This window comes from Primulina eburnea, chromosome 18 (assembly GCF_022965805.1).
Source record: "Primulina eburnea isolate SZY01 chromosome 18, ASM2296580v1, whole genome shotgun sequence".
In the NCBI taxonomy this organism is placed as follows: domain Eukaryota; kingdom Viridiplantae; phylum Streptophyta; class Magnoliopsida; order Lamiales; family Gesneriaceae; genus Primulina; species Primulina eburnea.
The window spans coordinates 30,925,389-30,944,168 of NC_133118.1; the positions used below are offsets into that span (position 1 = coordinate 30,925,389).

Sequence of the window (18,780 nt, forward strand, 5' to 3'; positions counted from 1 at the left end):
TCCGGGCAGAACCATATTTCTGGCTCCATCACTGTCCAGTGCGTGTGATGGAGGTCCTTTTAACTCTAGGAGCTGCCATTGTGCATGCCTGAAATTCAGGGAAGAAAAGAGCAAGGAAATGGGAAAGTTGTCTATCTTAAAGATTCAACTACAAGGCTCTGGCCTGTACTGTATCCTGGTAAATTGTTTGCTAGACCATTTACCGACGGATGGAGAACGTTTTGCAAAGGAAACAGCATCAGGACTGGAGATGTATGCAGGTTTCAAGTTGAGAATATATGATGCCATCTTGCATTGATTTAAATTTTTTGCCAAGATCAGCAAGATTTTCTGAACGAATTTTAGTCTTTCTGTAGCCCTTGTAGGGTATCTGATTCCCCTAGACATTGGTAAATTTGTTCCGGTTATGATCATGAATGGCCAGACGTTCCATATATATATCAGACGGGCTATGTTCTATGGTAATGAATGATGGGCTACGAAAAAAAATTGTATTGCAAAGTAATCTGTATGGGACTTGTGAAGCGCGTAGTCGTGCATGTTTTGTAAGATGAATATAACTTAGTTTTTGTTCATATTAAGGTGGATGAGTGTGTGTGGTTATGCAAGAATCAATCAAACGTTGAAATGGTGGCTATGGGAAGCAGTAATAGTTCAAACATGATACATTATAAGTCTAGCATAATTGAAACTATATTGTAAAGATTTTGACACAAAATAGAAAGAAATAATGTATGAATAATGGAATAAGAATAAGAATAGAATGATAGGTTTATTCCATTCAAATTATTGATAAAAAAAATATGAATGAAATAAAATTATTTTTAATTGTCAAATAATTTCTTATTTAATTTCAAATCATTCAAAAATGTTTATTATTATTAAAATAATAAATATTAATATTCTTTTTATTATTATAAAATTATCATTATCATGAAACTAAATTAATTATAAGTAGTATATCACTTATTAAATAATTATTTTTAAATAAATATTATTATTTAACTATTATTTTATTATATTATATATTTCATATTATTACTACGTGATCATTAAGTTATTATTTTAATTATCATCAACAATAAATAAAAAAAAATTAATCCACGTGCATGTATCGTGTATTTAGATTTACTGGTTTGTGATTAAACTTTCAGGACATTTGTTCTCCCAAGTCCCAAATTCGACGAACAACATAAATCATTTTTAAACATATTTTATGTAATAATTTGAACAAAGCCAAACCAAAATCACAAATCAAATTTTTTCTAATCGGAACTCATCATGTAGAAATCAGAGAAATGCACAAGTTCCCTTGAGCGATCCTTTCTAATAGTAACCCTCTCTCAAGGTGACTTGTGCATCTATTCACAAAGCCCAAACAGCAACAACAACAAAAGTACCATAATCATAAATATTGTGTTAAATTTCTCATATGATTTCATAATTATGTTCTGTTCCGACCGTCGCCGCTGCCGCCGACACTTGATTTTGCTCCTTCACCACCATTTTTCTCATCTCAATCATCCACTTAATCCACCCCACCAAAAAATCATAAATCCCAAGTGCAACATACATCCCAATCCCTCCTAAAATCCCATTTGAAATGGAATATGTTAAAGGCATTATTAGCATAGTAACAAATGCTGGCACAGCTTCTTTAATGTTTTCCCAATCAATATCTTTCACCACTTTCATCATTAGCACCCCTACAATCACTAGAGATGGACCTATTGCCCATGGTGGCACATTAGCAAGCATAGGTGTGAAAAATATAGATAACCCGAAGTATATTCCGACGATCACTGCCGTTAGGCCGGTCCTACCACCTTCTCGAATCCCAGAAACTGACTCGATATATGTGGCGATTGGTGAAACTCCTAGCATGGACCCCAAGATCGTGGCTCCCGCGTCCACCATGTACGCAGAGTATTCGCCCTCGAATTCGCCTTCCTCATTCACAAACTCTCCAACCTCTGCCATTGTATACAATGTGCCTGTGGTGGCCAAAACATCGACATACAGCAATGTCACTAGGGCTATCCAAACTTCACTAGTGTTGAAGTTTGTGAAGCTAATGGCCCATAAAGTGGACTCAATCTTGTGGAAATCAACCACTTTTTTGAAGTACTCAAAGCTTGAGTCTCCTTGTGGTGTGTATGGGAAAACTGTCACACTAGTTCCTCTAATCCATGACACTAGTGTGACAAAAAGCATGCCATATATCATGCTACCTTTGACATTTTTCATTAGGCTATAACATATGATGAGGAAGCCGACCGAGCCGAGCCAAAACGTCGGGCTTTGCATCTTTCCTCCGATGCACTCTCCCGTCGTTGGGTTCGAGTCTTTGCAAGCAGCAACGGTCACGAGAGTCGCAGCATCTGGGCCGATGAGGCCCAATCCTTGGTGGGCCTGTAGGCCCACAAATGCAATGAACAGCCCAATGCCGGCCGCGCAGGCTAGCCTCACCGACTTAGGGATCAACCGAGCCAGTTTCGCTCGAAGCCCGAAAGCAGCTATGGCAAGAAATGCACACCCTTCTACCAAGACCACAGCCATGGCTGTCTTGTATGACATGGACCCGGTACCGTGGAATCCAACTAAATTATAGGTAAGGTAAGCATTTGGGCCCATCCCGGGAGCCAGGCCCAGTGGGAGATTCGCAAATAAGCCCATTGCAAATGACCCGATCATGGAGGACAAGGCGGTGGCAACGATAAGATCGCTCTTGAGTTTTGCAAGGCACTTTTGGTAGCCTACATTAGGCTTCATCACACAATCCGGACTCGCCGTTTGACCCGACTCCACCGTGCAGTCAGAAACGGAGCACATACCACCCGAATCAGCCAGGATGGTAGCGTTCACGGTGATGATGTACGCCATCGTAATAAACGTCGTCGTCGCAGCTCGCCACTCCTTCGTAAAACAAGTTTTTCTTGATTCCAACTTGAAAAACTTACCGACTTTGCTCTTTGAAAAGGCCACATCCAAACTTTGTTGCACATTTGCACACAATTTCCTCCCCATTTGCTTGCTATTATGTGTTCCACTCTTTCTTTTTCTTTTGCTTTAAGTAGGTATATATGTATTTGTAGAAAATGGGAGTCCTCTTCTTATGAGATTATCATGCATTTATTATGGGTGGATTTTTTAAAAAAACAAAAAGATTATATGCAAAACATGATGTAATAAAAAATCTTGGTTACAAGGATATGTTATTAAATTGTAATAATGTGGTTTCATTTGAACTGACTGGCTGAATATGCAGGCATTAAACAAAACAAAAAGCAATATTGTCTTTTAAGGAATTAGAGTAAGAGTAAAGTTGGTAGGCATAATTAAGGGCACATTCTTATATTAGTTAATTAGTGTACTTTTTCAAACTTTTTATTTACTTTAACATTCTAAATCTCCAATAATGCTGCATTTAAGTTGCCACTAATGACTTTAGTTCCCACCATTATTTTTTGTAAGTATAAGTATAATATTGTTTCAGATACAAAATTATAATGTAACTATCCACACTACTGATGAGACTTGAGCGTGGACTCGAAACTTGCTTATCTCGGACAATAAAATACAAAGAAACAACTGAATCTATCTAAATAAATTAAGAAAATTATTCAGCAAAACTCGAACTCAAGACCAACAAGTCTCAGGGTTTCAACCTTAACCTTTGGGCCAAGACCTCGTCATTATTCAACATACTTTGATCAATTAATTCTTGGCCCCCCAAAATTAATGTTTGTGACAATGATTTGTGGGATTGTTTAAGGTTCAATTTTTGAATTGAATTTTGGGAAAATTTTGGACAATTCCTTTCAAAACAGCCAGAAAGTAATTTTTTCCCTATAAAATTCATTCTATTGATTTTCTTAATAAAAAACTAACTCGTCAAAATTCAAAAGATTTAATGTTACTCTAAAAAAAATACTTGCGACAAGGTATTCTTTATAACACCGTATTTTTTTGAGAACAGCTATTATTTTTTGAAAAAATATATTTTTTTAACTATTAATACACTTAATTAATTGAGATATAATTATATTTATATATTTTATAGGACAAAAACTTGTGTGAGACGGTCTCACAGATCGTATTTTGTGAGACGAGTCTCTTATTTGGGTCATCCATGAAAAAATATTTTTTTTTTATGCTAAGAGTATTACTTTTTATTGTGAATATCGATAGGGTTGACCCGTCTCACATACAAAATCGTGATATCGTCTCACAAGAGACCTACATGTTATAGACACAAGAATGACCTGAAATTTGAGCGTGTGAATAAAAAATCATGGCTTGTACCGAAACGGGTTGAAATCGACGATTATTTATAAGCATGAAACACTTAACAGTTTCGACGTTGTAACAAAAATTGAATTTTCCAGAAAAAAAAATTCGAAAAACCATATATATTTTTTTTAAAAAAAACTAGTTATTCAAAGTTTGATTTTATGATCTGATGAAAATTGCTTAAATAAACCTCAGAGAATTATATCATACGATGCACTTGGCCAGACATTGATTTTTCCATTGCATTTGAACCAAACGCACTGAGAAAAATAGATCCAATGAAAATATTTATTTGACTCCAAGATTCCACTTTGTTCCATTTTGGAGAACTATCTGAAGATATTTCGTATCCCAAATCTTTGATTTTTTCTTACGTTGTCATTATTTTTCTGCAATTTAAGCTTCCACTGATGTCCGAAATTTAAGGAACAAAAAAATTTAAATATTATTTTTTGTTATAAAATTAAAAGGATTCGATCGATCAATAAAAAATTATTTTAATCCAGGAAATATCAAAAAACAAAAGTCAGATATTATGTTAGGTAATAATATTTGAATGGGCTTGTTTGAATGGAGGGAGATTTTTGTCTACGGAGAAAAAACGAAAAACCGACCGAACCGAATAATTCGATTTAAATGATTCGATTTGATCGGTTTTTTGGTCGGCTATTGTTTTAAAATTTATGAAATTCGGTTTTTCGGTTCGGTTTTCGGTTTTAATCTCCCAAAAAACCGAATAACCAAACCCGTCATATTATTGTTAAGTATAGGGTTTTTATGTATAATGGGACATATTCGACGTTTTCTTTTATTTTCTGTATATATTTTTAAAATTTTTTTCGTAAGATGATTGATGTTCCATACGAGCTGGTTGACACCTTGTTATCATTCCTTTTACTGAATATTCCGTTATATTCATGCATTTTTCATGTTTATATGGTTAATGAGTTATATATCGTTTTACTGTAAATATAGCGGATGATAACGATGCAACTTAAATATTTTAACATATAAATTATGACGAGGGTTGTTACCCTGCACCCAAGGGTGCAGGGTAACCGTGGGCGACAGCTGAGCTGGCTTCCACATGTGCATTTTCTTTTTTTTTTAAACAATGTGCATTTTAACATATAAATTATTAAAATCCGTCGCTAAACGTTGTTTTTTTTAAAAAAAGAAAATGCACATGTGGGCGCCAGCTGTGCGCCAGCTCAGCTGTCGCCCACAGTTACCCTGCACCCAAGGGTGCAGGGTAACAACCCTCAATTATGACAGATAAGAATAATAAATAAAAATAAAATAATAAAAGAACGAATCTCTGTAATGCCCGAGATTTTATTACCGTAATCTAAGATTAATCTGGAATGATTTATTCAATAATCGAGATGATTGTAGACGGTACGGATCGGACCGAGAAAGAAGCAAAATAGGTTTAAATGTGTGTGCAAGGAAGTGATTGGCGCACATGCGCGTTGAGGTGCGTGAGGCATGCGCGAGAATGGCAGAACCTGTCGCGCATATGCGCGACTTGCCTGCGCGCATATGCGCGGAACCTCCAGAGCCCTCGGCGCACATGCGCGGTAGAGTGTCGCGCATATGCGCGAGGGAGTGCCGAGACACACGCGCCAGGAATGGTGTCTCGCGCATATGCGCCGATGATTGTCACGCATATGCGCGAGACGTGCTGCGTGAAGAAGTGAGACACGTTGCTTTATACATGCATGATATATATATATGTGTACATCACCGATTCTCCATTCAGCCTTGGAGAGGATTTGGGGAAGAAGCTTTGTTCTCACTTTTTGAAATCGATGTACGAGCAAAACGTTTATTTGAATTGAAATCCGACTTCGGTACTGTGTTCCTATCGACGTAGGCTACAACTGGACGTAAGTTTTGCTACGTTTTGATATGTTCTGAAAATATGGTATTGTCAGAATATGATATGATTCATATATGATGTTCTTGTCATGTTAGACATCGTATAATCGAAACCGGATTGAAGAACAGATACCATATGAAATTGTTATGATGTTTAGAGTTGAGTTGATTGAGAATTGATATCAGGATTGGAGTATTATCGAGTATGAGATATTAGAATTAATATCTGATCGATATGGTATTGTTGGGTATATTGATATTGTACTGTTATGCCATCGATATCGAATTAGGTTAAATATTGAGCAGAACAGATTTGATTCGAGTGGTGTATTGATATTATACTCCTCGATATTGTTCTTGTCAGATTGAGTATTGACAGGCTTCGAGTTCGAGACTTCGACAGAGTCAGAGTAACAGAAAGAAAGGTATAAATTAATGTTGAGTTGGGATTGCACAACTCGAGTGAGGTTTGACTCGAGTCTCCCTAAATCACATACTTGCAATTATTGCATTGATATTTGCAATTGATGAGATTTATGATTGTAGTCTATTGATTTATAGCCACTGCATGTAATGACTGCTGATTCGCTAGTCATTGATTGATTTGCTTAGATACTGACTGTATGTATTGATTACTGAGTCGTTGAGTCATAGGCTGATTCGCCTAGTCACCGGCTGATTCGTCGGGTTATTGACTGATTCGTCTTATTATCGGCTGATTCGCCTAGTCACCGGCTGATTCGTCTGGTGATTGACTGATTCGTCTAAACTTAAGCTGATTCGCTTAATTACAGGCTGAGTTGTCTGATTATGGGCTGATTCGCCTAATTACCGGCTGATTTGTCAGGTTATTGACTGAGTCGTCAATTCTGCAGCTAATTCGCCCAGACACTGATATATGAATTATATTGATGCCGTTTAGGGATTGATTCATTCCTATCGACTGAGATTCGATATAATACCTATATCCAGACATCGGGATCCCTAGAATAGAGTTGAGTCGAGTCTGAGACGACGCGTCAGTGGAGTCGAGTCTGAGACGACGTGTCGATTGAGTTGAGTCTGATACGACATGTTGATTTACATTGTTTATATCATTCATGATTATTGAATGTTTGATATTGATTTATGTTTCTGATTTGAGACATGTTATGAGTAATTCTTATATGCTTTCGTATATGCTTTTATATGATTGCATGTGTACATTGTTTATACTGGGATATTTATATCTCACCGGAGTTATCCGGCTGTTGTCTTGTTTTGTATGTGTGCATGACAACAGGTGGGGCTGGATCAGGGTCAAAAAGAGGATGAGAGAAGATTAGATAGCGTGGAGATCCGGGCTTCGAAGCAACATAGGATTCAGCACTGATATGTAGTTGAACCTAGTTGAATTCTTGTAGATAACGCAAGATTTGTATGTTTATGTTTAATATGTAATTTGAGTAAATTACATTACGTTTCCGCTTTGTATTTAAAAAAAAAAAAATTAGACCATGTTTTATACTTGATTAATTAGTCCCAATAATGATTAAGAACTTGATTAGCGTCCGGGTCCCCACAATCTCTCTTCACAATGATTATAAAATTAAAGGTTTATAATGATGGTATTAATTATTTATTCTCTCTTTTCAGAAATTATCGATTTTTATTACAATATGATTATGCTGATTTATCGATTTGCAGAAAAAAATGTATTAAATTATTTATAATCGAATTTTAGTCTATCAACCAATATAATATATAAATACTAAAATCTACAATAATTTTTCTATATTATTAATTAAAATCACCAATTCAAGAAAGTTTAAATAAGTCGATGATTAGTAATTCAGCTGACACCAAAATTTTTTAAGTTTGGGACGAGTTCTCATATTCGATATCCCCAACATGAGTAGGTCTCTTGTGAGACTGTCTCGCGAATATTTATCTGAGACGTGTCAACCCTACCGATATTCACAATAAAAAGTAATATTCTTAGCATAAAAGTAATTTTTTTCATAGATGACCCAAATAAGAGATCGGTCTCACAAAATACAACCCGTGAAACCGTCTCACACAAATTTTTGCGCCCAGATTATAGCAAACTTTTCTCTCAAATCCAAAAAAAGAAGAAGAAGAAGATTAAATAAAATATTAATGGGTCAGTTCAAAGACTTTTCTTTCGCCCTTGGTACCATCAAGATTCTAGCGCAAATTGGCACCAAACTATAATAAAACAAAGCAAAGCTAGCTTTATTTTAATTTTAATATAATATAATGGATTGCTTTTAAATTTTTATTTTAAAAAAAGACCCACTTTTATTTTGTAAATTACGACTTTAATTTAATTGCATGCGCGAAATTCCTTGTTAATTTTAATGTTGTTCAAAAGCCTGAAGGGGTTCTTCTTTTAATAAGCTGACACCCAATTATATTAAATATGCAAAGCTTCATCAATCTTATGATATTATCGATTTGATGGCATCAAATTCTGTCTTATTTTTTTCAAAATTGTTCATTACATCTTGTTTTGAAGGTTTACAGGTATTTGATGTAAATTCGGATGCGGATAATCTCTAATCAATATATATGTCACGATATATTTTTCTAGATCGTTTCCACTATGTTGTTGTACGCCGATTGAGATGGTGAATACTTAGTTGGCGAATACAACCAAAAAATGACCATGTCAATTGAGATGACGAATACTATAGTTTGATACGAAGGATGAGATATTAGTTGATTAAAAATCTTTATTTCATTCAATATATGGCTCAACTTCTAAAAAAAAAATTAGTTATAAATCATTATATTGTCATATACATTATTTCATCATCTCATATTACGAGCCCAGATTATTTTTCTCACATCCATATGTCAACAAGAGTAGGTCTCTTGTGAGATGGTCTCACGAATCTTTATCTGTGAGACATGTCAACCCTACCGATATTGACAATAATAAATAATATTCTTAGCATAAAAAGTGATATTTTTTCATGGGTGACCCAAATAAGATACTTGTCTCATAAAATACGACCCGTGAGACCGTCTCACACATATTTTTGCTTGTCAACAATGTCAAGATTTGGCAAATGATATTGGATTCTTTGCATTGCCATCTATTACCAAACATTTCTACATTATTCAAAAGTTAAGTTGATTCCTATATATAACTTTTAATAGTAAAACAAACAATCGAGAAGTATAAAATAGTTGTCAAAAAATTCACCAAGCAAATGAAAAGATGAAAGAATTTGATTGCTCGATACATATTATATTAAATCAGCCTTGACAGAGGTTTCCCTTTTTCTAGGATAGTAGGGTAGGTATATATAAATAAAAGTAAAAATTTATATGAGATGGTCTCATGGGTTGTATTTTGAAAGACGAGTCTCTTATTTGGGTCACCCATGAAAAAGTAATATTTTTTATGCTAAGAGTATTATTTTTTATTGTGAATATCGGTAGGGTTGACCCGTCTCACATATAAAGATTCGTAAGACCGTCTCACAAGAGATCTACTCATAAATAAAATGTTAAGAAAAGTGATGAACAAAAAGAAACATCAAATCAGAGGATGGTGAAACCTAGGCTGTACATCAATCGAGTTGGTTTTTGATTTTTCGAGTGGACTCGATAAATATTCGATCCGTATTTGAATTTTGTCAATTCAAGTATGTTAGAGCTTTTTTTTGAGATAAATTCGAGCAAAATTATTTTGTTCGATAGTTCGCAAGTCACTAACGAGTCTAATTTTTTATTAAAAAATTGCGATATTTTCGAAAGTTTGTAGCTTTAGAATCCTTATTTTCGATCGGACTTTACTATCCGAACAACAATTCAAATAACTCGTGAATAAATTTAAAGATTTTGATATGAACTCGAACTGAATTATGTTTAATTCGAATCGAATTCAAGATTTAAATTTTTACCAAATGCGAATCGATTCGCTTTGTTTACCCCTAATAAAAGCTATGTATTATTTAGAGACTTTTATTTCTTCTCGAATTATTTTTGGCCGAAAGGTAGAAAACAACATTCTTTTTCTTCTTCTTCTACTAACTTTTTTTAAATTTATTTTTTCTTTTTCATCCACTCAAATACACAGTGATTGATGTGTAGGAATGTAATAAATTAAATTTTTGCTGTGTGTAAAATTGCATAAAATCAATACATTGTCTTCCTACAACCTCTTTAACAAATCAAAGTGTAAATCAAACTACAAAACATAGACCATCCAAAACCAAAGAATGATCGCCGATGTGACTGTCTTATAACGAAGTCCCGAGTTCAAGACCCAGTTATAACAAACCTCGCCCCCGGTTAAAGAAATAAGAACAGATGTTCCCAGTGCGTAGGGAATCGGACAAATATTCTATCACCATATTGAAGTATGTATAACCAAATGTAATGGAAGATTTGTTGTACTGCATTATTTGGAAGCCGAAAGTTTGTTCTTGTTCCCTTTCTTTCTTGACACGCTAGTCTCCGGCCCTTCCTCTTCTTCCGCCTTTTGCTCCGCCTCCAGTATAGCCAACTAATGAGTACACAAAAATATGTTAGATTGTGTGATTCTTTATATAAATGGCATAACTGGAGATGAGAATGTTACCTCATCCAGTATCGGTTTCAGTTCTTTGTACCGAGATTCAGCAAGATCAAATCCATCTTTACGAAGTTCCTAAAGTGCCATATACCACGCGAATTTTCAATATTGTTCTTCCTCCTGATCTTATCTTCTTGTAAATATAAACAGAAAACCGACCTTTCCAGTGTGTTGCGTGTGTTCATAAGCTGCCATTTGCCAGTACATATTTGTCCGCTTGTAAAAGTCCTTCAGTGATTCTCCGGGCTTCATCAGGTGAATTGTAAGATCAGCCGTTGGTGATAAAATTACCAACTAGAAATCATCAATCTTGAGTTTGAGAGAGTACATACCATTGGAGTTCTCTGTGAGTCAGAAAGACCAAGACTGGCTCTGATTTGCTCGATCCTCACTCGTTTGTCCTTTCTTCGAATGTTTTTTCCTTCTCCTTTTACCATAGCAACAGCATCGCCCATTTGGAGAGATACACTCGCACCATTTGTACCCTTAACGAATTAAAAGTTTTGATCCATTTTAACAATCAGACAAAAAACAGGATAGTTATTTTCAAGAATTTTGGCACCTCTATAGTGTCCTCTTCATCACTGGACTCTTCAACATCATCATTTTCACTATCGCTCTCTTCCATTTCACTATCATCTTCTACATCTTCGTCATCTGAGGCTTCAACCCATTCGGATTCAGATGCCTGCATACAGGAACAAATAAAATTCCGAAAAAGGAAAGGAAGTACTGCATTTGCATTCGAAGAGATGCTTTTTAATTGCACTTTCATTGGATTAATAAATCGCACACGAGGTGAATTTGGTAGAGGTCGATCAAGGAAGAATTTTTGCAAAAAGCAGGAAAGGTTTGAATAAAGTCAGCATTGTTGATGACAGAAAGTGGAGATCAAGAAAGCTGGGTAATTATACATAAGCAAGAGTAGAGGCACCAACCTGTATAATGCATTTCCATTCATCCAATTTGCTAAGGTTAAGCATATATAAATCATCAAGCGTAATTTCTTGATCTCTAATTTCCATCATACCCCCATAGATATATAGTGTATCTTTTCCAACTACCGTGCAGGAATTAATGCGTCCACAAGGTTTCACTATCTGCATATTCAACTCAAATCACGTAAACATTAATATACGAACCATACGTCCTTACCATTAAAAGAAAGGATGCACTAACTGGAAAGTTTCCATTAGTGGACTGACCTCAGGAGAAACGGAATTTTGCACAGCAACCCTTTTGCTAGATTGAAGATCTTTTTTGCCAGATCCAGAAGCTACTTCACCTTCATCTATTGACGCATTTCTTTTCATATCATCAGATATATTATTGACATCAATCTCCATGGCAGTATCATCATTGTCAGAATTTTCATCTTCATCAGAGGAAAAATTCTCTTTTACCACTATGCTTATCTTGCTCCCAAAATCTGTATTATTTGGTCTTATAATCAAATCCTTCTTCGACTGCATAGAATTTAATCAGCTACAATTGTCAGGACGTCTAATGGGAGAGCACCATTTGAAAGAATGGAGCTGGAAAGAATACCTTATCTTTTGTAGCCTTTTCCTTTCGCAGCTCTAATGGATACCTTTGTTGAACATAAAATTTACATCACTTCATTGACTCAGATTAATTACTTCTAAGCAACGCAAAATGGTAATGAAAAAAATACAACACATCAACATTTCTGAAGATGGAATTTTTGGTATCAGACAATACATACATATCTATAAGAAATGTATAAAAAAAATTAAGTGATTTCTATTCGACACATATTTAAAAACAAACAGATAGGGGTAATTACCATCTATGATTATCTAATTGAAAACCATAAATTTCGTTCAAGAACAAGCTGATCATTGTGTCACCTGTGAAAAAATACAGATTAGAATATGTGAAAAAATAGAGAGCAGAAATTCAATAAAAGAAAGAAAAACAAGTTCCAGCAGGCAAGACAACTATATTGCATCTTATTTAGCAACTATTATCGTTGAAGTATATTGGAATTACACAGCATGGTTGCCTTTCATTTTGGTAAGAATCCAAGGATCATATATCATTATAATTTGACCATGGAAAAAATATGAAGTCAACTATCAAATCTTCTAATTGATGCTAAAAGAAGAGGATCCAATTTTCTTAGAAGACAAAAGAGAAATGAAAATGAATTTAAAATAACCTTCCATTTCCATATCCACCACTCCTCCAAATAGCAAAGCCCTTTTTTTGTGGACACACATAGAGAAACCAGCACGAGGTCCAGGAGGCATCCCACTCTTCTTCACCTTTCACATCAAAATAGAAATGATTAATTTGTCACAGTTGCAAAAAATGTTTGTAACTTTGTATGAGGACTAATGAATTATTTAACAGCTTATTGCAATATAATAACAGTTTTGGTAAATAATTAGAATATATAGGACCTTTTATCCGACTTTCAAGAATGTGTATATCACGTTCAACTTGCATAATTTTTTTAACATAAAACAAATGACTGGATTGAAATATTCTTCATAGCTCTCTGAATTTATAAAAGCATAAGCCTTATAGTGAGAATAAAGAAAAATGGACCAAGTAAACAAGGGAAACAAAGGCAAACTAATAAGCAAAAAGACATGACCTGATCTTAAACAATTAACAATTTATTTGGTCGTTGAATAATATCACGATCAAACAATAAATTTGAAATCTGGATTTATTTTGTGTCGAGATGACAATAGAGTGTCATGGACAAAAACGTAGTATAACTCCACGAAAATCCCAAGTATTCTTAAAAGACCAGAGATGAGGCAATAAAAGATAGTCACTTATCATGTGCACCAACATTACAGTCTTGTGGGTATGAACAAGGACAGAGAGAAACAAGTACCTTATTCCACTCCCAGGTTCTGGGATCAAGATACCACATATCTGAATGAACGGTACCTTTCTCAGAGACTTTTTTATCTGATGAAGAGATCTCTTTTGAATAACCGCCATATAAATAAATCTGAGATAAAATAGCAAGCATTTATTGAGTGCATGAATAATTCTAATTCTATCACGACTGTATAATTAAAATATTTATTAAATTAAAATATAAGTTATACCATCAACCAGAAAAAAGAAAAGAAATAAGTATCACACAGGTAGCATAAATCTGAACTTGCCGTTGTATAGAAACACAACGATTAACTACAAGAAATCTGTAGATCGGATGAAGGATCACATGCCATGTGATATGACTGGTCATTGTTTAAAGGTTTATTGGTTCATTAATGCTCTTAGGTCAATAACTTACAGCCATAACATGACATGATGGCAATGTTGCATTTCTGGAAAATGAGTTACAAGTAATTGCAGCACAAAATAAAACAGCAGCTCAGCAATTGCATACCAAAATTAGATCTATATATTCTAAAGATTAAAAGAACTAAGAATAATGTGCGCATTACAAGGTGCACGTATTAGTTTGTAAGAATCAATATAATCTGACTAGTGAGAATACTTTGTAAGAATCAATATAATCTGACTAGGGTGATTGTGTAAAAGATGGTATAATCTTAAGAAGGAAATAGACGTTCTTTAAGTTGATACTTGAGGAAATGAAACAAAATAAATAACTTACTGTATCTTGGTAAACAAGAAATTGGAAGCCACTTCGAGGACTTGGCCACAAGGATCCAGGTCTAGGTTTAATTTCTTGCCACTGTTACAGAACAAGTTACAAAATTTGTGATCGAGAAAAACGCTACCAATAAACATTTGCAATAGCAGGTCAATTATCCTCATCACCATACCTTAAACTGATCAAGGTCAAATACATGTAAGTCATTGAAATACCTGTAGCAATTGAAGTTTGCAAATGTCATAAAATAGTGCTAGAAAACACATATGCTAAATTTTTCAAGTTGCACAGTTCAATCTAAACCAACAGGCATATAACATCTTGTTTTAATATAAAATGCTATAGAAATGTGATGGCAGAACATAAAAAGTAGAACCATATCAGTTTACATGGGAAAAATATCAGATCTATCTTGAGAGCGAAATAACAACCTCACTTCTCTGAGAGTATCATAAAAGCCTCCAAAAATTACGATTTTATGCTTGTACAAGACCTACAAAATGATGACAACTGAAGAACATGAATTACAACACCTGGAAAAAAAAACATTACGACGACGAGCTCAACAATTTGGATAAAATAGAATAAAAAGGTAACCAACTACAAATTGAATTCAATAACACCGTGCACAAACACAAACTCCTCCTAAGAGAGAAGTAAAAGGCAATGTAGTAATACTCAAAGGATGAGTAGGGAAACGGAGGAGAAAAAATAAAAGAAAACCATTATGAGGAAGAGTTAATGCAAGGTCACCATCTAATTCGCTAGCTGTCGTATTACAAGCACCCAACTAATATTGAAATTCAATCCTTCATATGACTATCACGACAACTTTTTGACAAGTCTCTTCCTTTTATTTAAGCCATCACCAAACATGCAGCACTTTACTTATCAGTAAATCATAAATTCGAAACTTGTCCTCTAAAACACAAGTTACTACGTATTAACTGATAAAAAAGAAACATGTTTGGAAGCCGCTAACTTAATTGGATCAATCAATACCTCAGTAGTAGGGATGTAAACGAACTAAGTCGCTTACGAGCTACTCCGAGCTCGGCTCGGTAAAAAACTCGTTCGAGGTCATTCATTAAGTTTATCGAGCCGAGCTTGAGATTAAGGATATTCGGCTCATAAACTCGCTCTCAAGCTCGGCTCGTTTACGTGGCTCGAGCCCGACTAGTTTGTTTACCTTAAGTGTACCATTAAAATAAGCTTGTTTAACGAGGTCGAAAACAAGCTCTCTTAACGAAGATCCAGACTCGTTAAACATGATAAACGAGCTATTAACGAGCCGAGCTCGAGATATTCGCGAGCTTAATAATTTTAAACAAGCCGAGCTCGAGCCTCATGATAAAAGTTCAGCTCGAGAATCTATGCATACCTTAAACGAGCCGAGCTCGACTCTGATATTGTTCGGTTCGACTTGTTTATATCCCTACTCGGTAGCTTTGAAAAATCAAAAGGAGAAATTGACTCTCCATTATACTTTAATAGAAATTAAATTGTTTGTTTTCTTCTCACAAAATACTTTCACTACTATAAATGAAAATCGAAATTAATTTAATAGGCTAATGTCATTCTTGGGATAATAGGATAAGAAGAATCATTATTTAGTCATTGCTTTTGACTGGTGAAAATAAGCGTGCCTGAAACATCAGATCCACAAGTATCAGCTCTTCCTAAACAGAAGGTCTAATGGAAGGCTAAGTGATGTCAATGATGGCTAGCACACATACATATTATAGAGAATTAGCAATGGTGGAGCTTAGATAAGGATAAGGTCATGCTTGTAAAACACTTTCATTTGTCATTACAAACATAACCCCCACCACCAAAAAAACAACGAAAACAAAATTAAAGTCGTTTTAGAAAGCTCTGACTTACCATTCGATGACCTGATCGTGGGCTCGGACAACCTTTATAATTCAATTGCTCCCATTGATTTGTTTTCAAGTCCAAAACCCAAAAGTCCTATACCATTAAATTTCAAACTGATAAGTAAATCATTCATGAGCATCGATCAATGGCATCATCATGCAGTACTTACCTTGTAGTGGTGAAATCTCTCTTGATTAGGAGACGTAAATTCACCACCTAATAGCACAGGGCAAAACAAAATATTTTTAGATCTAGCACAATAGCCAAGAAGTATGTTGTATGCATTTATTAACCCACATATCATCTATTTATGCAAGTATATGGAATCTTGGAGTTTACCATAAATATATAGATAGTTCTTCCAAGCCACCGCCTGATGAGCACTTCGAGGAGGAGGGCTATTGGGGCTTGAAATCAATTTCCACTCTTGTTTTTCCACATCATATCGATATAAGTCACCATATACAAATGTCTGCATTATCAATTTGAATCTCAAACTCATCGGTTTCAAAAACAGAGAGTCTTATCATTTATTTTCTCTGTAATAGGCTACTTCCTGGCACATTTATTCAGCAGAGTTATAATAAATTATACACAACGGACAAGGTTGGGGTGATCGAACCTGTTATTTTCCAATAGCAACTCTTAAATTTCACGAAATAAACCATTTTGCAACTCTTAATAGTTCACAAAATAAAGCATATTGGAATATCAATTGTTCTTTTAAACCCAACTCCAACAACTATACTTCCGAGTTTTACACTACCACCTGATGAAGAAAATCTGAGGAACAAGTGTACGCAGTTCACAAAGCCAACATATAGTCTAATCAGTGTTAGAATTTTCCCATTCACATTGAAACCGCCATACAAGCTGTTCTATCCATGCATTAATAAATATTAAATAAACAACTAAAAAAAGAAAAAATGCCTCGCCTTGTTTCCATTGTAAAATTCACCACCATAAAGAATCAACTCCGTTTCCTTCAAAGGATTGATGGTTAACTACATAACAAAATTAACAGAACTTAATCATATTTGTAATTATAAAAAAAAAAGAACTCAATCATCTTTTGAGCTATTAAAATTAATGCATGAGAAAATTTCAGATCTTCCAAGGGTTCCATTAAACTATGAGTTTACCGAACAATTCGATCTTGGAGAAGGTGCAGGCACATTATCTTCGATATGGACTTCCTTCTTTTTAGCTTCTTCTTTTTGTATATTCAACTGCATACAACAAAAATCAGCTACATTTACACTCATCCCATTACTAAACAAAACTTACATAATGACAGGCAAGCCAATGGTTAAACTATTCCTCTCTAGTTCTTATTTTTAGAAAGAACTAAATTTTACAAGAATACATTCTCAACCACAAGCCATAAAATCAATCCGAAGACTCGATTTTTCACAACCATACGACAGACCCTTCTGCAAATTTACTCAATTCCATGTTCTGATTCATACAAGCCAGTCTATTTTTTATCTTTTATAGTTCACAATTTGATAACCAGTATAGCATCAATGACCTCTTCGGGGAGAGCTTCTTGGACTCTCATCGGGTTTTTATAAAAAAATAATGTTTTTCTCTACTTCATAGTTTTCAAAAAGATGAAACTTTACAAGATTTCATACTAAACCGCAAGACATAAAAATCCATTCAAAGACTCGATTTTTCACAACCATACGACAAGCCCTTCTGCACGTTTACTCAATCCCATGTTCTGATTCATACAAGCTACTCTTTTTAAACTTTTACAGTTCATAATTCGATTACCAGGATAGCATCAATGTCATCTTCGGGGGAGACTTTTTAAACTTTTACAGTTCATAATTCGATTACCAGGATAGCATCAATGTCATCTTCGGGGGAGAGCTTCTTGGACTCTCGGCGGGATTTTTTCTCCTCAGCTTTAGCAGTTTTCTTCTCCGTTTTCTCTTTCCCTTTGCCAGGTTTCTTCGTCTTCTTCCCCATTGTGATTTTCTTTGTGCTCTTCCACGGCTGCGAAGCTGATTTCTGTGTTCCCTACTTTGAAGTGGAAACCTTTTCTGACTTGTTACTTTGGATACATCAAGTGGAAACAAGTTCTAAATATTTTATATTCCTATAATAATAATAATAATAATAACAATAACAGTAAGCTATTTTTTAAGCTTAAGTTATATTTTTATTTTTTACAATCTAGAGAAAAAATGTATTAAAAACATAAATATTAAAAAAATACAATTATAAGAAAAGATTATTTAAAATAATTATTAATCTTTAAGAAACAATATAAAATAATGAGGTATTTTATTTAAAACAAAATATATTTTTTTTAACAAGAAAAAATTATTAGAATAAATATTAGAAAGAAAGAAAATAAGTGATATATTATTTCAAAAAAAATAATGCTTCACTACCACACAAAAAATAGTTACTTAACTTACTTTAATGATATCTCCCTTGCTTAGCAATAATAAATAAAATGTTGTTTTAGAAATATGGTGTATATCTCAATAAAAACAATATTGTATAGCTTTAAAAT

At 34.4% G+C, this 18,780-nt stretch overlaps 2 protein-coding genes across 2 annotated transcripts; both read right to left on the bottom strand.

Annotated features, from left to right (window-relative positions):
- Nucleotides 1-1,182: 1,182 nt before the first annotated feature.
- On the bottom strand, nt 1,183-3,086 carry LOC140819693 (adenine/guanine permease AZG2-like). The gene has a single exon (XM_073179870.1). The coding sequence runs from the start codon at nt 3,025-3,027 to the stop codon at nt 1,429-1,431; it is 1,599 nt and encodes a 532-aa protein (XP_073035971.1). The 5' UTR covers nt 3,028-3,086; the 3' UTR covers nt 1,183-1,428.
- A 7,196-nt stretch (nt 3,087-10,282) lies between these two features.
- Nucleotides 10,283-18,311, bottom strand: LOC140819641 (uncharacterized). Its single transcript, XM_073179809.1, has 20 exons — nt 18,096-18,311; nt 17,393-17,479; nt 17,186-17,254; nt 16,590-16,722; nt 16,420-16,466; nt 16,257-16,343; nt 14,804-14,865; nt 14,545-14,587; nt 14,373-14,453; nt 13,635-13,754; nt 12,945-13,050; nt 12,570-12,633; nt 12,311-12,353; nt 11,968-12,228; nt 11,701-11,862; nt 11,325-11,450; nt 11,095-11,247; nt 10,922-11,008; nt 10,769-10,837; nt 10,283-10,693 (listed from the first exon to the last, which is right to left on the bottom strand). The coding sequence occupies exons 1-20, from the start codon at nt 18,225-18,227 to the stop codon at nt 10,589-10,591; spliced, it is 2,037 nt and encodes a 678-aa protein (XP_073035910.1). The 5' UTR covers nt 18,228-18,311; the 3' UTR covers nt 10,283-10,588.
- Nucleotides 18,312-18,780: the final 469 nt, after the last annotated feature.

What these genes read in the sequence shown, in the direction of transcription:
- LOC140819641 (XM_073179809.1), bottom strand. Translation starts at nt 18,227, where the DNA reads ATGGGGAAGAAGACGAAGAAACCTGGCAAAGGGAAAGAGAAAACGGAG. An exon ending in GATACTCTCAGAGAAGTGAG is followed by an intron (nt 14,588 to 14,803) that starts GTTGTTATTTCG and finishes CAATTGCTACAG; the next exon opens with GTATTTCAATGACTTACATG. An exon ending in AAAATTCCGTTTCTCCTGAG is followed by an intron (nt 11,863 to 11,967) that starts GTCAGTCCACTA and finishes TTGAATATGCAG; the next exon opens with ATAGTGAAACCTTGTGGACG.
- LOC140819693 (XM_073179870.1), bottom strand. Translation starts at nt 3,027, where the DNA reads ATGGGGAGGAAATTGTGTGCAAATGTGCAACAAAGTTTGGATGTGGCC.